General features: G+C 47.5%; 1 protein-coding gene across 3 annotated transcripts in view; it reads right to left on the reverse strand.

Annotated features, from left to right (window-relative positions):
• Nucleotides 1-21,547, reverse strand: part of NOL4L (nucleolar protein 4 like) — a 119,923-nt gene that overhangs the window by 33,217 nt on the left and 65,159 nt on the right. The window contains exon 4 of one of the 3 annotated variants that reach the window (XM_039318885.1): nt 20,750-20,859. In XM_039318885.1, coding sequence (XP_039174819.1) covers nt 20,750-20,859 — 110 coding nt within the window. Of the gene's footprint in view, nt 1-11,225; nt 11,627-13,375; nt 13,477-20,749; nt 20,860-21,547 lie in introns of those variants that run through there. The other 2 variants (XM_039318887.1, XM_039318886.1) reach the window with 2 other exon arrangements.

Here is a 21,547-nt window from a genome sequence, read left to right on the forward strand (position 1 = left end):
CACCCCTTCTCCATCCCAGGCATCTCTCCAGCTGTGGTCCCTCCAGGAACTGACCCAGCGAAGGCCACCAGAGAGCACAGCGAGGGGGGAGGGGGAGAGACGTTACCCCTGCCCTCTTTTGTAAAAAGTAGGTTTAACTCAACAGAGATGATTAGGGGACCAGAGGCTAAAACATACAAGGAACGGTTGCGTGAATTGGATATGTCCAGTTTAAGGAAGAAAAGGACGAGGGGGGACATGATAGCAGCCTTCCAGTATCTCAGGGGCTGCCCCAAAGAAGAGGGAGTCAAGCTCTTCTCCAAAGCGCCTGAAGGCAGGACAAGAAGCAACGGATGGAAACTCATCAAGGAGAGAAGCAACCTAGAACTGAGGAGAAACTTCCTGACAGTGAAAACAATTAACCAGTGGAACAACCTGCCTCCAGATACAGTGAATGCTCCAACATGGAGGTTTTTAAGAGTAGACTGGACAGCCATTTGTCTGAAATGATATAGGTTTCTTGCCTGAGCAGGGGGTTGGACTAGATCAGGAGTAGGCAACCTCGGCTCTTTTATGACTCATGGACTTCAACTCCCAGAATTCCTGAATCAGCAGCTGACTCAGGAATTCTGATGATGATGGTGATGATGATGATGATGACAATATTAATAATAATATAAAGTTGAAAGGGACCTTGGAGATCATGTAGTCCAGGGGTAGGCAACCTCGGCTCTTTTATGACTCATGGACTTCAACTTCCACAATTCCTGAGTCAGCAGTCTCCAAGGTCCCTTTCAACTTTATATTATTATTATTATTGTCATCATCATCATCATCACCACCACCACCACTACCACCACCACTACCACCACCATCATCATCATCATCATTATTGAACTGTGCTGAAATGGACTTTGAGGATCAAAGAGAAAGAAGATACAGAATAAGGAGAAACCTCCTGACAGTCAGAACAATTAACCAGTGGAACTACCTGCCTCCAGAAGCAGTAAATGCTCCAACACTGGAAGTCTTTAAGAGGAGACTGGACAGTCATCTGTCTGAAATGGTGTAGGGTTTCCTGCCTGAACAGGGGATTGGATTAGATTACATCCAAGGTCCCTTCCAACTCTATTATTATTATTACTACTACTACTACTACTACTACTACTACTACTACTACTACTACTCTCTTAGCAACCGTTCCAAATTACAACAGCACTGGAAAAAAAACGAAGGATGACCGTTTTCACCTAACCACTGCAGCATCCCCATGGTCATGTGATCGAAATCCGGATGCGTGGCAACTGGCATGTACTTATGACGGTTGCAGGGTACCCAGGTCACGTGATTCCCTTTAGCGACCTTCTGACAAACAAAGTTGATGGGTGAAGCCGGATTCACTTAACAAAGAGCCACGGCAAGCAAAGGGACAAAACTCACTTAACTCCTGTCTTGCTCAGCTACGGAAAGGTTGCGTCCCTTGTGGTTATAAATGGAGGACTACCGATAGTAGCTTTGCTCATCAGTGTTTCTCAACTTTAAAGCTTGAAGAGGGGCGGGCTTCAACTCCCAGAATCCCCCAGCCAGTATCAGCCCTCCGATGCTGGACATTAGCTCAGCTCCTATTGAGGTCGGCAATCGGCAACTGTCAATATTATATGAGTTTTGGCTTATTTTACTCGGAAAGCTTTGCAGCTACATCCACGCCACCCGACTTAATCCACTTTCTTGTTTACACAATAGGTCGAATCGCAAACTCACCAAACAGGCTGAGTTTGGGCAACGCACTATGCCAAACTAATCACCGTCACTGCCATCCAAGTTTCAAACCCCCCGTACTGCCTTGGTCAGCTTGCAACTAACCTAGTTTGCAAGTGTTGTGTGAACGCCATTGTGGCCTTGATTTAACCGTCACTGAGAAGTGGATCAAGTCCAAGGGGAAGTTTGAACCTATTTTTCTCTGCTCTCTCGAGATCCGCGGATTCTCCCCCGCTAAGGAAGAGAAGATAACACTAGATCACTTAGCAACTTTTAAGACTTGGGGACTTCAACTCCCAGAATTCCCTAGCCGACATGGCTTGTGGGTTTCAACTCCCAGACGTTGGGATCAAAATTCGGATGTTTGGCAACTGGCATGTACCTGTGACGGTTGCAGTGCCCCGGGATCATGCGATCCCTTTTTGTGACCTTGGAACAAACAAAGTCAATGGGGAAGGCAGGTTCGCTTAACTGTGCAGTGTTTCTCAACCTTGACAATTTTAAGGCATGTGGACTTCAACTCCCAGAATTCCACAGCCAGCAATGCTGTCTGTGGAATTCTGGGTGTTGAAGTCCACATGCCTTAAAATTGTCAAGGTTGAGAAACACTGACGGGATTCACTTAACAACTGCAATGATATGTTTAACACTGTAAAGTAAATAACACTATAAGATAATCGCAAGCAGTCTGCCTCACTTAGCAACAGAAATTCTGGTCCCAATTGTCATTGTAGGTCAAGGACTACTTGTCACAAAGGTGCTGCATCAACATGGCTGTTACGGAGAGAATCCGTTGAGCCAAGGTCCCTGAGGGTCTTCACCTCCTCCATGGAGCTGGCCAATCTTTTAAAGTTATCAGTTCCTGGTATAATCTTCCACTAGGCCAGAGGTGGGGAACCTGGGCTCTTTTATGACTCGTGGACTTCAACTCCCAGAATTCCTCAGCCAGCCACACTGAGGGAAAGGGAGAGGTTTCCAAGCTGAGCCATGCTGGCTGAGGAATTCTGGGAGTTGGTCCACCAGTCATAAAAGAGCCCAGGTTGCCTACCCCTGCCCAAATGCCTGAATTTTGATCACATGACCGTGAGGAAAAAATATTTAAATATTTAAACCAGAAGTCTTCAAACTTGGTCCTTTCATGACTTGTGGACTTCAACTCCCAGAATTCCTGAGTCAGCCACGCTGAGGGGAGAGGTTTCCAAGCTGAGTCATGCTGGATCAGGAATTCTGGGAGTTGAAGTCCATGAGTCATAAAAGAGCCAAGGCTGCCTACCTCTGCTCCAGATCTACCTGAAGAGCATTTATTCATTCTGGGTTCTGAGTCCACCAAAACACCTAAAGAATAGGGTTGGAAGGGACTTTGGAGGTCATCTAGTCCAACCATCTGCTCAGGCAGGAAACCCTATACCATTTCGGACAAATGGCTGTCCAGTCTCTTCTTAAAAACTTCCAGTGTTGGAGCATTCACCGCTTCTGGAGGCAGGTGGTTCCACTGGTTAATTGTTCTGTCTGTCAGGAAGTTTCTCCTTAGTTCTAGGTTGCTTCTCTCCTTGGTTATTTTCCATCCGTTGCTTCTTGTCCTGCCTTCAGGCGCTTTGGAGAAGAGCTTGACTCCCTCTTCTTTGGGGCAGCCCCTGAGATACTGGAACACTGCTATCATGTCCCCCCTGGTCCTTCTCTTCATTAAACTAGACACACCCAATTCCAGCAACCGTTCTTCCTATGTTTTAGCCTCCAGTCCTCAAATCTTTGTTGCTCTTCTCTGCAACTTCCTAACAACCTTAACCTCTTTTTTTGCGTGTCCTGGAGACCAAAAATTCCAACCGTGAGCTCAGAGGAGGGAGAAGGAAATCAGAAATGGGAAAACACCCCGTGATGCCAGGCCTCTCTGCCTTCCAGCTGCCTTCACCCAAACCATGGTTAGCTTGCAGAAAACGCCATTCGCAATCCCCTGTGTGTCTGTTTGTTGCATCCAGGGGCTACCTGTCACTGCCAGCTCAGCTCTGCCCTCGCCAGCTGTCTCGCCGACATGCCTTGTCATAATCACTCAACACCCCCACCACCAGCAAGCTCTTCCCGTGCCAGCCCACACTTCCTAGCTGTGCCCTCGTGATGCCAAAAACGGTGGGGATGGATGGCATCTATGGGGGTGTTTGTGTGTGTGATGGCAAATGGTGCCATTGATTTTGCCCATGCTTGGAGGAAATGCCAAGGATGCGATGCCAGCCGCCTTGCCCGAGATTTGTGGCTCAGCTGCCAGCGTCCGGGCTGAAATCCACAGGAGCAAGTTGGCAGCCAAGCAAAATATGTCAACGAAAAACCAGACAGGGTTCAAACCCCAAGAAACGGTTGCTGGAATTGGGTATGTCTAGCTTAATGAAGAGAAGGACGAGGGGGGACAGGATAGCAGCCTTCCAGTATCTCAGGGGCTGCCCCAAAGAAGAGGGAGTCAAGCTATTCTCCCAAGCGCTTGAAGGCAGGACAAGAAGCAACGGGTGGAAACTCATCAAGGAGAGAAGCAACCTGGAACTAAGGAGAAACTTCCTGACAGGGAGAACAATTAATCAGTGGAACAACCTGCCTCCAGAAGCAGTGAATGCTCCAACACTGGAAGTTTTTAAGAAGAGACTGGTCAGCCATTTGTCCGAAATGGTATAGGGTTTCCTGCTTGAGCAGGGGGTTGGACTAGATGACCTCCAAGGTCCCTCCTTATTTTGTTCTGCTCTCCAAAGCACCAGAAGGCAGGAGAAGAAGCAACGGGTGGAAACTCATCAAGGAGAGAAGCAACCTGGAACTAAGGAGAAACTTCCTGACAGGGAGAACAATTAACTAGTGGAACTACCTGCCTCCAGAATCGGTGAATGCTCCAACACTGGAAGTTTTTAAGAAGAGACTGGACAGCCACTTGTCTGAAATGGTGTAGGGTTTCCTGCTTGAGCAGTGGGTTGGACTAGATGACCTCCAAGGTGCCTTCGAACTCTTGTATTATTATTATTATTATTATTATTATTATTATTATTATTATTATTATTATTATTATTATTATTATTATTAAACGCGTTGCTGCTGGCAAATTGAGGGTACAGTGCCCTAACCCTAATCCTAACCCATGCTCTCCTTCCCAAAAGAGTCAAGCAAGCGGTAAAAATATAAATATTTTCCTCTGGTGCAGCAATTCTCAACCTCTGGCAGCTTGAAGATTGTGTGAATGAATCCTGGCTGGGGAATTCTGGGGGTTGAAGTCCACCCATCTTCAAGGTGCTAAGGGTGATAAACACTGCTCTAAGATTAAATTTAAAAAACATACCGACTCTAGAAATATAACCTGAAAGACCCCAAGCTTAGAAGCAGCAACCCCATCCCAGAATTGCCCCCAGCCTCTCACCCCCCCGACTTGACATCCCACAATCCCCCAGCCCCACAATCCCACCAAATGCCTCTCATACTGCGAAACCCTTCCTGAATCTCCCGTTAATTTAAATAAATACTTAGAAGTAACTTTGCGAAGGACAGGTAAGTCCTCAGCTTAACGACCACAGCTGTGCCCAACCTTTCTGTTGTTAAGTGAGACCTTCGTAAAGTGAGTTTTACGACCCTTCTTGACACAGTTTTTAAGTGAATCACGGCAGTTGTTAAGTGAGGAATATAGTCGTTAAGTGAATCTGGCTTCCCCCCATTGACTTTGCTTGTCAGGCAAACGGGGATCACGTGACCCCCCCGAAGACGCTGTGACCGTCGTAAATACAAGTCAGTCGCCAAGTGTCTGAATTTTGACCCTGTGACCCTGGGGAACGCTGCAACGGTCGTAAGTGTGAATAATGGTAACAAGTCATTTTTTTCCCAACACCGCTGTAACTTTGAACAGTCACTAAATGGACCGTCGTAAGGTGAGGACTGCCTTTATGCCATATTTTCACTTATGAATACCTTGGCCTAAGAGTTTTGAGTCAGTCGGAGCCCTGCAGCAGATGCAGGTCTTCCAATGATACAGTTTGTCCTTGAGTTACGACCGATTTCCCACTGTTAAGTTGCTAAGTGAGCGGCGGACAATTTTGCGACCTCTTTTGGCCCGGTTGTTAAGTGAATCGCTGCAGCCGTTAAGCGAATCACACGGTTGTTGAGTGAATCATTGCAGCCATTGAGTGAATCACTGCCGTCGTTAAATGAAGAGAGCTTCTTCTGTTGACTTTGCATGTCAATGGAATATGACCGGGAAGGTTGCAAAATGGCGATCACGTGACCCCCGGGACACAACCGTCGTAAGTATGAGTCAGGGGCCTAAGCGCCTGTATTTTGATCGTGTGACTGTGGGGGATGCTGAGACGGTCGTAAGCGCGAGGACCTGACACAGGCCACTTTTTTTTCAATGCCGCTGTAATTTTGAATGGCGGCTAAACAAATGGCTGTGGTTTAGGACTACATACCTGTATTATGTTCATGAGGGGAAAAAAAGCACAAATCTTACCCTTGTTCTACATTTAGTGACAATTACCTCTCTTCCAGCCATGGAGCCACAAAGCAGCCCACAAAAATCTGAACTAGGCCTCTCTCTCTTCTTTTTTTCCAGAATGTTCCTTTAAGATTTCCTCAAAATACTCATACCTGCCTTATATATTCTATAGAACAGGGGTCTTCAAACTTGGCCCTTTTATGACCGGTGAACTTCAACTCCCAGAATTCCCCAGCCAGGCACTGAAAAAAAAAGGTATTTATCACCCATTTTTTTCACACTTGCAACCGTCGCTGCGTCTCCCCACGGTCACGTGATCAAAATTCAGAGGCTCGGCAACTGGCATGTACTTATGACGGTTGCAGTGTCCTGAGGGGTCACCGTGATCCCCTTTTGTGACCTTATGGCAAGTCTGTAGGGAAGCCAGCTTCACTTAACAACCAGATTACTAACTTAACCAGTGTTTAATCACTAATTTAAGAACTGCAGTGATTCACTTAATAACAGTGCAACAAAGGTCATAAAAAGGGGCAAAACTCACTTAACAAATGTCTCACTTAACAGAAATTTTGTGCTCCGTTGTGGCCGTAAGCCGACAACTGCCTATACCTTCTTGACCCATGCACTCCTGCACGCCCTGGGCCCCGGGTTGTGGGGTTGTGGGTGCCAATTCTTTCTGTCTGTTCGGATGACAGCTCTTCTTTGTTCAACAATAATATCCAGGCAGTTTGGAAAAGGATTTTTTTCTAAACCTTTGGAAAATATTTAGATGCTTTCACAATTCTCTGATCCACGTCAATCAAGGCAAGGAAATGCAGTTTAGGAGATCTCAAAAAGAAATAACAATAATAATAATCCTTAGCTTCTTCCTTATTCTGCAACCAGGATTCCCACATTCCTCATAGCTCAAAAGCCATTTTCAGCGGCATAATGTCACTTCCTAGGGCAGACCAAAGTGCTTTTTGTGCAATCCCACTGAGATAAAATAAAATAATAAAATAAAATAAAATAATAAATACAATAAGCTAAAATAATAAAATGAAATAAATAAATAAATAAAATAAAATAAAATAATAAAATAAAATATAAAATAAAATAAAATAATAAAATAAATTGAAATAAAATAAATAAAATATAAAATAAAATAATAAAATAAAATAATAATAAAATAAAATATAAAATAAAATAAATAAAATATAAAATAATAAAATAAAATAAAATGAAATAAAATGAAATGAAATGAAATAAAATAAAATAAAAGGTGACTACAGATAGTCAAGTTACAACAGTTCCCTTAGTGGCGGTTTGTAGTTACAACGGCACGGGAAAAAAGGGACTTTTGACCGTTTTCCATACTTAGGATCGTTGCAGCCTCCCCAGGGTCACCGTGATCAAAATTCAGACGCTTGGCAACTGACTCGTACTTATGACGGTTACAGGGTCCCGGTGGAGTCACGTGATCCCCTTTTGCGACCTTCTGACAAGCAAAGTCGATGAGGGGAGCCAGATCCGCTTAGCGACCATCTTGCTAACTTAACAATTGCAGCGATTCACTTAAAAACGGGGGTGAGAAAGGTCGTAAAATGGGACAAAGCTGACCAATTTCTCACTTAGCAACATAAATGGTCGTAAGCCGAGGACTTCCTGAACAGGCTATGCTGGCTGAGGAATTCTGGGAGTTGAAGTCCACAAGTCTTAAAGAGGCCAAGGTTGGAGACCCCTGCCCTTCAGATGTTGTGGGTGCTCCATCCCTAGAGGTTTTTAAGACGAAATTAGACAACCATTTGTCTGGAATGGTATAGACTCTCCTGCTTGAGAAGGGGGTTGGACTAGAAGACCTCCAAGGCCCCTTCCAGCTCTGTTATTCTGTTAAGTTCTTGTAAAACGGATGAAATGCAACTTGGAAGTATTACTCGATTGTAGATTATATAGGTATATTCTTTATAGAGTTCTGGGCCTTGGGAAGATACGTCAGAAGCGATAGTCTAGTGAGCAGCCCCAACTTTCTGCATTCATGCCAGACTTTCCCCTCGGATAGAAAAGGGGACCAACCAGCAATCCCTGGTGTGCGTAACACCCGACTGGCAGGCAAAATCAGGAAACTGTGTCTCGCTTAGTTTGGCCATGTCATGTGGGGGAAATTCACTGGAGAAAGCAATCAGGAAGGGAAGAGGCCTTGCCAGAGAACTCGGTGGCTGGAGACCATCAAAGCCGACACCAACCAGAGTGTAGGAGAACTCAAAGAAGCAGACCAAAATCAGAAGACGCGGAGAGACCACGTGGCCCAGCGAATCGCCCGGGGTTGGACACAAGTGAATGGATTAACATCACCATCATCATCATCATCACAGGAGGTTTTAAGAAGAGATTGGGCATCCATTTGTCTGGAATGATGTAGGGTTTCCTGCCTACGCAGGGGATTGGACTAGATGACCTCCAAGGTCCCTTCCAACTATTCTATTCTATTCTATTCTATTCTTATTTTTATTCTATTTTTACTTCTATTCTTTCTTCTCTTTCTATTCATTCTCTAGTCTATTTTATTTTCTATTCTATTCTTTCTATTCTATTTTTCTCTCTTCTCTTTCTATTCATTCTCTATTCTATTCTAATTTCTATTCTATTCTAATTCTATTCTTATTTTGATTCTATTTTTATTTCTATTCTTTCTTCTCTTTCTACTCATTCTCTAGTCTATTCTATTTTCTATTCTATTTTTTCTATTTTATTTTTCTCTCTTCTCTTTCTATTCATTCTCTATTCTATTCTATTCTAATTTCTATTCTTATTTTGATTCTATTTTTATTTCTATTCTTTCTTCTCTTTCTATTCATTCTCTATTCTATTCTATTTTCTATTCTTTCTATTCTATTTTTCTCTCTTCTCTTTCTATTCTATTCTATTTTTCTGTCTTCTCTTTCTATCACTTCTCCTATTCTATCCTATCCTCCTATCCTATCCTATCCTATTTTCTATTCTCATCATTGTTATCATGACTTTCAAACATCCACAACACCTATGCTGCCTTTTGTGTATACTGTATATTTCTTTATCATGAGTACCATCTGCAACAAGGTAGAGGTAATTTATTTTCTTAAAAAAAATCTTAATTACTTCCCGCAGTCATTCAACAAGTATCACTCAAGGCCAACATAGTTAAGAAACCAGTTCAAAGCACTGATGATGCTACCCACTTGGGTCATGAAATGACTGCAAGCTCAGAGAGCATCCAGGACTCCACAGTCCTTCCTCCTCCTCCTCCTCCTCCTCCTCCTCCTCAAAACTCACTTCCCTTCTAGCACTGATGATGTTCCCTAATTGGGTCATGAAATGTCTGCAAGCAAACCACCAAGCTCAGAGAGCACCAAGGGCCTCAGAATTCAAAGTCTGCAATCCAGCTGATTTTTTTTTTGGCTGTTTTTGTACACCACCATTCAAAGCATCCTTTCCAGTCCTTCGATAAAGCCCATTCCCAAGGAGCTCCTATTTTATCTCAAACAACAGAAGAACACAGGAGGGGAAATTTAAAAAAGAAAAAAGAAAACAAACAACAAACAACCTTAACAATTCTCCACGGCTGGCCAGCCCCACTTTGTAATACACACAAGACACCTGTCTGATCAGTCCTTTGAAAAACAGCAAGCAGGGTCCAGGAACAACAACAACAAAAAAAAACCCACCGATGAACATGCTTGCGACGTCTGTCACTTTCAATCCTTGTTCTTCCCAGGATCGAAAAGAGGCAGTTATTTAAACCTGACAGTGTGTTCCGTATGTCACTGCTCTGGGCAAACTCTCTAGAAAAAAGGAGGTTTTTTTGTGCATTCGCTGCCCCTGGGCCCGTTTAAAAAAAAAAAAGGGGGACACACTGGAAAAGGGAGGCTGAATGATAGGCCAGCCATCGATTTTTGCTTCCAGGTAAGCTTTTAAGAAGCTCTTTTCCAAAGCCAGCCAGCTTCGCTCAGGCTTCCGAGCTGGGAGGAACTGGCAAGGCTGTTCCAAAGTCCATTATATCCAAGGAAGATGGATTCCTTTCTCTGGACGGCCAACGGTCTCAGCTTTCCTCGACCCCAGGAAATTGATGCGTATTAAATAGCAGGCAGGAGAAACAAAACAGTGCAATTCTGTCCCATTTCCAACCTACCTATGGCTAACTAACAGCCAGCCCCCCAAAAGTACGTTTACACTTTCCAACTGCGCTAAACGACCAACGGCAAAATTCGTCGTGCCCTTAAATCATGTTTGGGTGTTTCAAAACAGGAAGGGATCCTGCCTTGTAAAACAAAAAAAATTAGGGGGCTTCCTGGCTAAAGGGGGTCCTTGCGTGGGAATAATCAAGGGCTTATTTTGGGAGATCTAAGTTTATTGCTTTTAGGGAGAGTAAAGTGGGCCAGGTTCCTCCCCCCCCCTTGTGGATTTTTACCAGGTCACATTAGGTAGATCCCTAGCCTACAGTTTCGGTGGATCTGGGTGAAAAGCCCAACAGGAATAGCCCACCTCACAGGACCCTTGTGGAGATGAGTGGCAGAGCAAGGGGCTGGACTAGAAGACCTCCAAGGTCCCTTCCAGCTATTCTCTCCTCTTCTATTCTAAACCACGAACTAACCATAATTTGTCGTTTGCTGAGCTGGGTGGCTACAGAAACCAAACAGATAAAACATAAAGGAACGAACCCTGCAATCCGAGTTAAAACTAACCTGGGTTTAAATATGTTAAATACGCACAAGCCAACACAACGAAACTCTTGCAGCCGGCTTTGCCAACAAGCCCCGAGGCACGTTTTGAGGAACCTCTCGCGAGCCCAAAGGAATCAACCACGCTGGCATAATGGGATGGGCCCAGTTTGACCCCACGTTCCCACAACTCAAACCACACCTGGGTTTCAGGTGTTCCACCGATCCAGCCCTGGCTTCTGGAGTTCACGGCAGGGTTGCTCAGCCCTGTGTTCGTGATGCCCAAAATCAAAGGCGCAGCGCTGCAAAAAAAAAAAACCCACCTGGATTTCTGCAAAAGGGTCCCCCTCCGCATGAGCACTCACCCTTCCCTATCCTGACGTGCCACCGGATGCCCTTCCTTGCTTTCTCTCTCTCTCTCTCTCTGTCTCTCTCCTGGGATCAACCTGTGACCGGCCGCCACCAGCCCCCCCAGGCTGTCTGTCGCTCGCACCAGATCTTCAAGGAAGTGACACTGGCCAGGCTCTATTAACCGCTGACGCCAATTCCATTGTTTGCCCGCCCCGCAGGGGGAGAAAACGAAAGGGCTGCAGGAAGTAAACATCTGGCTGGAACATGCAAAGGGAAGGAAGCCTTGGCGGGCCAAAGGAACCGAGAAGGAGCAACACGACAAGAAAGAAAGAAAGAAAGAGAGAGAGAGAGAGAGAGAGTCACACACACACACACACACACACACACACACACACACACACACGTCAGGAGCCCCTGGTTTTGAGTTTGGAAAAAACTTTTCCGGGGAGCGGAGATGGTGCCTTCCTTCTTGGTGCTTCTGGTTTCCCCCCTCTGTGCCTGCCTCTCCCCCCACCCCTTAGCCAGCCCTCCCACCCACCCCATCTTAATCAAGACTTGGCCAGGAGGAGGTGGCAGCCCCAAACTGGGATTGACCCATAGGCCCGGCTTGACCTCCCGGGGCAATCTATTTCCAGTCTCCCTGCCACCCCCACCACCAAACACCCCCCCCAGCCCAAAAGGCTGGAGGATCTGCAGCGCTGCCTGCCTGTAGTGTAGAGGAAGAAACACGCATGCACGCGCGCGCACGCACACGCACACACACACACACACACACACACACACAGTATTCCCTCCCTCTCCCCCTCCCCAATGGCTCCCTCCTTCCCTCCCTCCACCCCAGGTGGGAAACAGAGGCTGGGCGAGGGAAATCAATAGGCAGGAGAGGAGAGGCAGCAGCCCCCCCCTCCACCCCGAGAATTGATGGGGCTGGAGCTCCCCGTCCTCGCCCGTCCCTCCCCCTCACTTCTCTTTCTGTCTCTCTCTGTCTCTCTTTTTTCTCTGTCTTTCTCTTTCTGTCTTTCTCTCTTTTTCTCCGTCTTTCTCTCTCTCTCTCTCTCTCTCTCTTTCTTTCTCTCTCTCTCTCTCTTTCTCTGTCTTTCTCTTTCCTTCTCTTTCTCGCTTTCTTTCTTCCTTTCTGTCTTTCTCTCTCTCTGTCTCTTTCTGTCTTTATCTTTCTCTTTCTGTCTCTTTTTCTGTCTTTCTCTTTCTGCCTTTCTTTCTTTCTGTCTCTTTTTCTCTCTCTTTACTCTTTCTGCCTTTCTTTCTCTTTCTGTCTCTTTTTCTCTCTCTTTACTCTTTCTTTCTGTCTCTCTCTTTTTCTGTCTTTCTCCTTCTGTCTTTCTCTCTTGCTCTCTCTTCCTGTCTTTCTCTCGCTTTCTCTGTCTTTTTCTTCCTCTCTGTCTGTCGTCTGTCTTAATCTCCTATCTATCTATCTCTCTCCCTTTCTCTCCTCCTCTTACTCTCTCTTTCATTCTCTATCCCTCTCTTCCTGTCTCTCCCAGCTTTTGTACTCTTCCGGGAATGGAGGGGGGGGGGAGAAAAAGAAGAGGAGGAGGAGGAGGAGGCTGAATCTGCTGCTGGCGGGGGGGGGGAGACGCGGAGGAGGGCGAAGGACGCGCCAACCTTAACCTCTGCCAGGCATCCAGCTCGTTAGAGACGCTAATGAGAGGCAGTTCCGGGGGCGGGCGGGCGGGGGGTCCGGCCGAGGGGGCTGGAGGAGGCTGGGGGGCAGCCTGGAAGGGACTTTCCAACCGGCCAGCTTCGGCCCCGGAGCCCTTCCAGCCAAGGGGGGGGATGGGGGACCCCGCAGCCCCTCCCGGGACCCCCACCCACGCCTTCCCATTGTACCCCGGCCGCGGGCGATGCGCGCCCGCCCCTCCGAGCCTCCTCCGGGGGCGGCTGCTGCTGCTGCTGCTGCTCGGGCCGGCTGTCAGCGGGCTCCGCGGCCGCCGCTTTACCGTTGCGCGCCCCACGTGCATTCGGAGCCCCGGAGAGCGGCCGGTTGGCCAGGTGGGAGCGAGCCTGCGAACGCCCCCTCCCCCTCCGGGCTCCGGCCCCGCCTGGCCAGCCGGCCCTGCTTCGCCTCCCCCGTCCACCCCCCCTCCCCAAAGACAAAAGCCACCCCCCCCTCGCCCGGCCCGGGAGAGACCCCCGCCCTGCCTACCTGCTGCGGGGCCGCTGCGGCGCGGGGGCCGGCCCGGTGGAGCGGAGGAGGGGGCTGACAGCCAGCTGCTGCCCGCGGAGAAGGAGGAGGAGGAGGGGGGGTGAGAAGGAGGAGGACGGGGGGGCTGCCGCTGCGGAGCGCCTCCCTCCCTCCCTCCCTCCCACCCACCCACCCACCACCCAGCCGGGGAGCCGAGCAGCGCGAGCCGGCGCGGACCGAGGAGGGAGCAGGAAGGGAGGGGGGGAGGGAAGGAAAGAGGAGGGGGGGCAGCCTCCTCCTCCTCCTCCTTCTCCTCCGCTCACCCCGCGAGCTGGGGGGGAGGGAGGGGCAGAGAGAGAGGGAAGGAGGGGGCGCTAGGACTTGGGGAAGGGGCAATCCGGAAGACCCCCGCCCTCTTCCCCAACGGAGCCCATAAGAGGGGAAGGGGGAGTGGCCCCCTCCAGCCCCTAAGGCGGGCTGGGGTCTTCTCCCCAACTCTGCTCAGGGATGACAAAGATAAGGGGTCAGTGGGGTCGCCTTCCTCCAACTTGGGATGGGGGGGGTCTGTTGGGCAAGGGTTGGGCCCTGAAAGTAAGCGGGACCCCCACCACCACCATCCCGCCCAGCCTGGCTTTATCCACCGGGACCCCCCCCCCACACACACACTTTATCCACCCACCTGCATCAAGCGAGGACACAGGTGAGCTGGCTCACCTGCCCCCTCTCCGAATCAAGACCTCAGTCACCGCTGCGCCTTCGACTTAAAAGGTAAACGGTCTAGAAAGCCACGGAAAAGTCCGTTAAGACAGGGAATCCTCAAAGTTACGACCACGATCCGGCCCAAAGTTTAGCTTGCTGCGGGAGACCTTTTGCCCCGTTTTGCGGCTTTTTATGCCACCGTCGTTAAGCGAATCGCCGCAGTCGTTAAGTTAGTCACACGGACGCTCAGCGAATCCGTTCCACCTCCGTTGACTTTGCTTGTCAGAAATTCACGAAAGGGGATCACCCTAACTCTATCCCTAACCCGGGAACGTCGGGACCGACGTAAACACGAGTCAGTTGCCCAGAGTCCAAATTTGGATCTCAGGACCACGGGGCGTGTGAAAAACACTCGTAGGTCACTTTCCTCAAGGCCGCTGTGACTTTGAACGGTCACTAAATGAACTGTTGTAAGTCGAGGACTTAGCTGTAGTCCTCTTTCCCCCCCCCCAGTCCTGACCCAATCCATGTCCCCTTGCCGGATGGGAGAAGCCCAGCTGCAGTTATAGAGCCCCCCCCCCCTGGCTGGGTTTGAGGAAAAGGGGCAACAGATCTTTAGGATGTTTTGAATCTTGAAATTATTTAATTATGGATGATAAATTGCTTTGTATGCACAGAGAAACAGTGTTTCTCAGCCACTTGAAGATGGTGGGGAGGAACTTCAATTCCCAGAATCCCCCAGCCAGATCCATGTGTCTCAACCTCAGCCACTTGAAGCTGGGTGGACTTCAACTTCCAGAATTCCCAGGAGGCTTTGCTGGCTCAGGGAATTCTGGGAGTTGAACTCCACCCAGCTTCAAGTGGCCAAAGTTGAAACACATGGATCTGGCTGGGGGATTCTGGGAGTTGAAGTCCAGCCAGATCTATGTGTCTCAACCTCGGCCACTTGAAGCTGGGTGGACTTCAACCAGAATTCCCAGGAGGCTTTGCTGGCTCAGGGAATTCTGGGAGCTTCAAGTGGCCAAAGTTGAAAAACACCGCTTTTAAGTAATAAAATGCAAAGGGGTATTATTGTTAATCACTCTCCCCCCCCCCCCGCTGCCATTGCTTTTCAGAAGGTTGCAAAAGACCCCAGGACACTGGAAATGGTTTCAAATAAACCCCAGTTGCCCAGCCCCCAATTTTGACCGCACGACCGGTCGTAAGAGCGAGGACTGTGTCGTAAGTCACTTTTTTCAGTGCTGTGGTCACTAAACAGCTAAACAAATTGCTGTAACTCAAGGACTGCCTGTATCGGGCATCAAACCCCGTTTATCTAACAGAATAACAGGAAGCCAGCTGAGTGTTAAGTGCCCAGCCGTTAAAGCTAGAACATTTAAAAGAAATTTAAATAATTTAAACAGGGATATTCCTCATTTAGGAATGCAGCCTTCTGACTGGGTGGAGAAGTTCAAAGCAGGAATAATTTAGAGCTGCCGGCAAAGGGGACTGTCACTTAATAGGACGGCACACCTGCTCCAAATGCAGGTAAGTCTCAGGTTCAGGGCCCCCCCTCCCCCGGAATTGGCTGCTTAAAAAGATCAGGTAACAGGTGTGAGAACAGATCCCCGCCTGCCTGGGACCGCAGAGACTTTGGCCAGCCGAGCAGAGTTTAAGCCAGCTCCCCTTTCCTACCAGTCGCACGGATCCGGTCTGCAAAATAAGCCTCAAAATAAAATAAATAAACTTTAATGCCGTGTTTGTTTCCTTCTGCCACCGACCCATCAACTGTTGAATAGGTAAACTCAGCAGAGCTGGCTTTATTTTATTTGTTTGTTTTCTATATGGCTGCTGTCCTGCTGTCTAGCCAAATTGGAGCACTGATGACGTTGCCTAGTTGGGTCATGAAAGGTCTGCTGGATAACAGCCAAGCTCAGAGAGCTCCAAGGACCCCACAGTTCTCCTCCTCCTCCTCCTCCTCCTCCTCCTCGCAAACCCCCCTTCCTTCTAGCATTGATGATGTTACCTAGTTGGGTAATGAAATGTTCGTAAGAAAACCACCAGACTCAGAGAGCACCAAGGACCCCACAGTCGTCGTCCTCCTCCTCCTCCTCCTCCTCCTCCTCCTCCCCACACACTCACCTCCCAGCTCAGAGAGCAGCAAGGAACCCATAGTTCTTCTCCTCGTCCTCCTCCACTCACAAACCCCACTCCCTTTTAGCACTGATGATGTTACCTAGTTGGGTCATGAAACGTCTGCAAGAAAACAAGCAAGCTCAGAGAGCACCAAGGACCCCACAGTCATTCTTCCTCCTCCTCCTTCTCCTTCTCCTCCACTCTGCAAACCCTTTTAGTACTGATAATGTTATCTAGTTGGGTCATGAAACATCTGCAACGGAACAACTAAGCTAAAAGAGCATCAAGGATCCCACACTCCTCCTCCTCCTCCTCCTCCTCTTCTCCATATACCTCATTCCCTTCAAGCACTGATGATATTCCGTAGTTGGGTCATGAAACGTCTGCAAGGAAACAACCCAGCTCAAAGCGCACCAGGAACCCCACAGTCCTGCTCTTCCTCCTCCTCTCCACACCCCCCCCACTCATTTGTAGCACTGATGATGTTCCCTAGTTGGGTCATGAAACATCTGCAAGAAAACCACCCAGCTCAGAGAGCACCAGGGACTCCAGAGAAGGCCTCAGCTCCCTTCTCCAGGACTCGTTACCCTGACCAATGATTGTATTGGATAGAACTTAGGGGAGACGTCATCAAACTCAAATGCCATCAAACCAGGTTAAAAAAGATTTATCTGTTCGAAGCAGCCCCGGGCTCTCCTCAAGACTTTTGCCAAGTCAACAAGCTTCTTCTACTCAAGAGGTCCTCTACATCAGGGCTTTTCAACCAGTGGGACGGGTACCACCTGTGGTCCATTGGCACCTGGCAGGTGGTACGCGACCATCCTAGAAAAGGGGTAGCAGGGGAGGGGAAGGAACTGAACCGGTGGCAGCACCGTACAAGCCTGAGCGAGAGACGGCTGGAGCTGCAGGGCTGTCGGGGCTCAGCGGAAGCGCCAGGATCAGCACCAGGCTCCAGCTGGAGCTCAGCACCGATCCTGGCGCTTCTGCTGAGCCCAGAAGAAGCACCAATCAGCTGGAATGTTGCAGCCTCTCCAGGGTCTTGTGATTTACATTCAGAGGCTTGGCAACTGATTCCTATTTATGACGGTCACAGTGTCCCAGGGTCATGTGAAGTGACCCAAACCTGCTGCAACCACCCAGCAGACACGGGGGGAATAAAAACCAAACAGCCCCCCCCACCCCACCCCCGCTGCCAATCCTCAACAGAAATGCTCACAACCATGAAAACCTCGGACAGGAGGAAGAGCGCCACTGAGTGGGCAGGCAGGTGTCTTGCTCGGCTGTGGCTTGGGATGCACTATTTCAGTGCCATTGTAACTTCTAAGAGTCACTAAGCCAACTGTTGTAAGTCGAGGACTACCTGTATTTTATCACTTTTTTCCTTTTCCTTTTTTTTTTTTTTTGGTCATCAAGTTTTTGACCCCTTGCTAGGCGACTGGTGGTCCTCGGATGTTGCCATATCCTAAAAGTGGTACAATGGGTGAAAAGGTTGAAAAGCCCTGGATTAGAAGACCTCCAAGGTCCCTTCCAACATTATTATTAATATTATTATTATTTTTCCAGCGCCATTGTAACTTTGAACAGTCAGTAAACCCAACGGAGCCCCTAATTTTCGTGGCTGAGCAAGGAGGTTGTTGTGAATTCTGCCCCGTTTTACAACCTTTCTCTCCACAGTCATTAAATGAATCACGGCAGTTACTAAGTGCATCTGGCCTCCCCCTCAACTTGGCTTGTCGGACGTTCGCAAAAACGGAACCCATGACCACGGGACACTTGCGACCGTCATAAATAGGAGTCCGTTGTCAAGCGTGTAAATTCTGATCACGTGACTCCGGGAAGGCAGCAATGGTCGTTAAGTGTGAAAAACGGTCCTAAGTCCCTTTTTTCCAGTGCTGTTGTAACTTGGAACGGTCGCTAAACAAGAGCTACCTGTATAGATTTCACGATATTTTACTGTAACTAAGTAGCATGGTTAGATAATGGCTTTTTGTGAAGCAACGTTTTGTATAGAAGTCACATTTTTTCAGTGTCGTCCTAACTTTGGACGGTCGCTAAATAAACAGTCGTAAGTCAAGGACTACCTGAACTGCTACAGCAATGATATCCAGAGGCACCCAACTTTTCTTCCCAACAATGCTAGCAAACAGTACAGCTTTAAAGGATGACAAATTCCAACACCTTTCTTTCTTTCTTTCTTTCTTTCTTTCTTTCTTTCTTTCTTTCTTTCTTTCTTTCTTTCTTTCTCTTTCTTTCTTTCTCTTTCTTTCTTTCTTTCTTTCTTTCACACATACAACACAATCTACTATTCTCTTTGTCAGCTACAAGGCTCTCTGCAAAAAATAATAATAATAAATTCTGCACTCCATAAGTAAGGCTACCTGGTTCCCCCCCCCCTTGGGGGGAGAAATACAGTAAGGATGGGGGCTGGATTCGGAATCAACATTCATGAGGTCTCACTGCTTTCCCCTGCCCACAAATTCTCCCACCGTGGGAATTGCACCAGGCAAAAATGCTCAAATTTGGCTTGGCCAAGAGGAAGATTCTAATTCTGCAATTTCTCCTTCCCCAAAACGGCCGCCCAAAAACGGGTCCTCCGGCTGCGCTAACTTTAAACTTCCACTTTCTCACTCTGAAGCACAGCCAAGTATCACTTCTTCAAGCGAGCCGAGTTCGAAAGAAGCTACGATTCGGTTCCTAGAGCAGAGCCCGGAGACGGGGCGAAAAAAAAAAAACAGCCACCAGCACGTCCGCTTGGTACTTGGAAAGTCGACAAAGAGAAGTGTGACTCTGCCCTGCTACAACACGGCAACAAACACGTGCGCTTCCAAGCAACCACTTCTGCTTCCAGGGCTTTTAAAAATTATTTTTCCAGCTTTAGTGACTGTCAAGGTTAACCGGTTCCTTTTGTCTTCTGTCCTCCAACGTACAGTAATTTCAACCAGCGTGGGAGGGAAAAAAATTTTTTCTTTTCTTTGCAGAAACAAAGGTTCAGATCCCTGGGTTTCCTCCCCCCCCCCCATGCTTTCAAAGAAACAAACCACTGTCTCCTCAGTGAGCTGAAGTTCTCCAGAACATAGCAGAGATAAGCTACAGAGGAGAATTATTTGAGGCCCAGGGCTGAACTGGGGGGTCCTTGGTGCTCTCTGAGCTTGGTTCCGTTCTTGCAGACCTCTCATGACCCACTTAGGGTATGTGATCAGGGCTTGAAGGAAGTGGGGTTTGCAGGGAGGAGGAGGAGGAGGAGGAGGAGGAGGAGGAGGAAGAGGAGGAGGAGGACAATGAAGACGACTGTGGTGTCCTTGGTGCTCTGTGAGCTTGGCTGTTTTTTTACAGATTTTTCATGACCCAACTAGGTAACATCATCAGTGCTAGAAGGGGGGAGGGGGAGGAGGAGGAGGAGGAGGAGGTAGAGGAGGAGAAGGAGCATGGGGTACTGGATGCTCTCTGAGCTGGGTGGTTTTCTTGCAGATGTTTCATGACCCAACTAGGCAACATCATCAGTGCCAGAAGGTGGAGGGGGGGTTGCTGTCTGCTTATATACAATGGTTTGTCCTGTCAATGTAAGAGGGACAATCAAGGAACTACCAACTCAAATGAAAAGCCAACAGTAAACAACAGCCTATTCTAGGAACCCCCCAAGAACACTCCCACTGACAGGGCAAGCCACTTTCATATAAACAGAGCAAGTTTGCCTTCATTTATGAGAGAGCAAACCCCACACTCCCTAGCACTGATGATGTTACGTTGTTGGGTTGTGAAATGTCTGCAAGGAAACAACCAAGCTGAGAGAACACCAAGGACTCTACAGTTCTCCTCCTCCTCCTCCTCCTCCTCCTCCTCCTCCTCTCCACAAACCCCACTCCCTTTTTTATATATATGTTTTTTTATTTTATTCAAAACAAAGTTAAAATACAAAGTATAAAACTCAAAAAAAAAATCCCCGAAGAAGACAAAAAAAGAAAAACAAACACAAAACAATTAAAGCATTAAAAACCATGCATCCAAAATATCACTCCTTTCTAGCATTGATGATGTTACCTAGCTGGGTCATGAAACGTCTGCCAGAAAGCAACCACGCTCAGAGAGCAGCAAGGACCCCACAGTCGTCGTCCGCCTCCTCCTCCTTCTCCTCCTCCTCCTCCACACACTGACCTCCCTTCTAGCACTGATGATGTTCCCTAGTTGGGTCATGAAACGTCTGCAAGAAAACCGCCAAGCTCAGAGAGCACCAAGGACCCCCCTAGATAAAACCCAATTTGGTCACCGTAATACGGTATCTTTCCACTCTAATTCACATCTGGGTTCAACTATCCAACCCCTCCTAATTCTTTCACCATTTTACTGATCCGTTGGGGTCCAGCCCAGTGAAGAATTATCAACTTCCTGGGCTTAATCCTCCAGTCCCTAACACCAAAACGCCGCTTATGTGTCGGAACAAGACGGACAGATAACAAGAAAAAGCTGACGAAGGCGAGAGGTTTGCAGACAGCCAAATAAATGCAGATTCGCAGAGCCACCACAGTGCAAGATTTCAGGTAACCGAGTTCTCCATCCATCAAGGAAAAAAAAAAGACAACTCACCTGTTCCTGGGAATTCATGACTCGGAGCTTCATCTGCTTCAGGTAAGTGGAGGTGAGGGGCATGTTGTAATCAATGATGCCCGAGACCAGCGACGAAGGCGGTTCGTTTTCTGGAAGGAAAAAAGGAAAATGGGTCTTTTTTTTTTAAGTATTTTATTAATTTCCTATCATTGCAATTCGTTAGTGCTTAATGTGCTCTGGGTGGATTTTTGCTGAGTCATAAAAGTTACGTTCTTAGTCCCTATCTCGTTTTTCCAGCCACTGATAAAATAAAAATGGGTCTTTTTCAAAGGAAGACCAAGCAACTTTACCGTATCCTGGATCAGATCCAGCGGTGAGATTCAGCCGGTTTGCACCACTTCAGCAGAACCGGTAGCTAATTTTTTTTGTTGCCCAGGCCCAGAATGGACTTCCGAAAGTGGCATCCACACAGAGAACCGGTTGCTCACATATTTGAATCCCACCACTGATTGTATCTATCTATCTATCTATCTATCTATCTATCTATCTATCTATCTATCTATCTATCTATCTATCTATCCATCTATCTATCTATCATATATCTATCATTATCTATATCTATCATATGCTATCTATCATATCTATCTATATCGTATCTATCACATTTATCTATATATCTATCTAACAATCTATCATATCTATATCATATCTATCATATCTATGTATCATATTTATCTATCATATCTATCTTTCTATCATATATCTATATCTATCATATGCTATCTATCATATCTATATATATCATTATCACATCTATCTATATGATATCTATTTATC

The sequence above is a fragment of the Crotalus tigris genome, unplaced genomic scaffold (genome assembly GCF_016545835.1).
Source record: "Crotalus tigris isolate CLP2741 ecotype Arizona unplaced genomic scaffold, ASM1654583v1 scf7180000021643.52994198:917841, whole genome shotgun sequence".
Classification (NCBI taxonomy): Eukaryota; Metazoa; Chordata; class Lepidosauria; order Squamata; family Viperidae; genus Crotalus; species Crotalus tigris.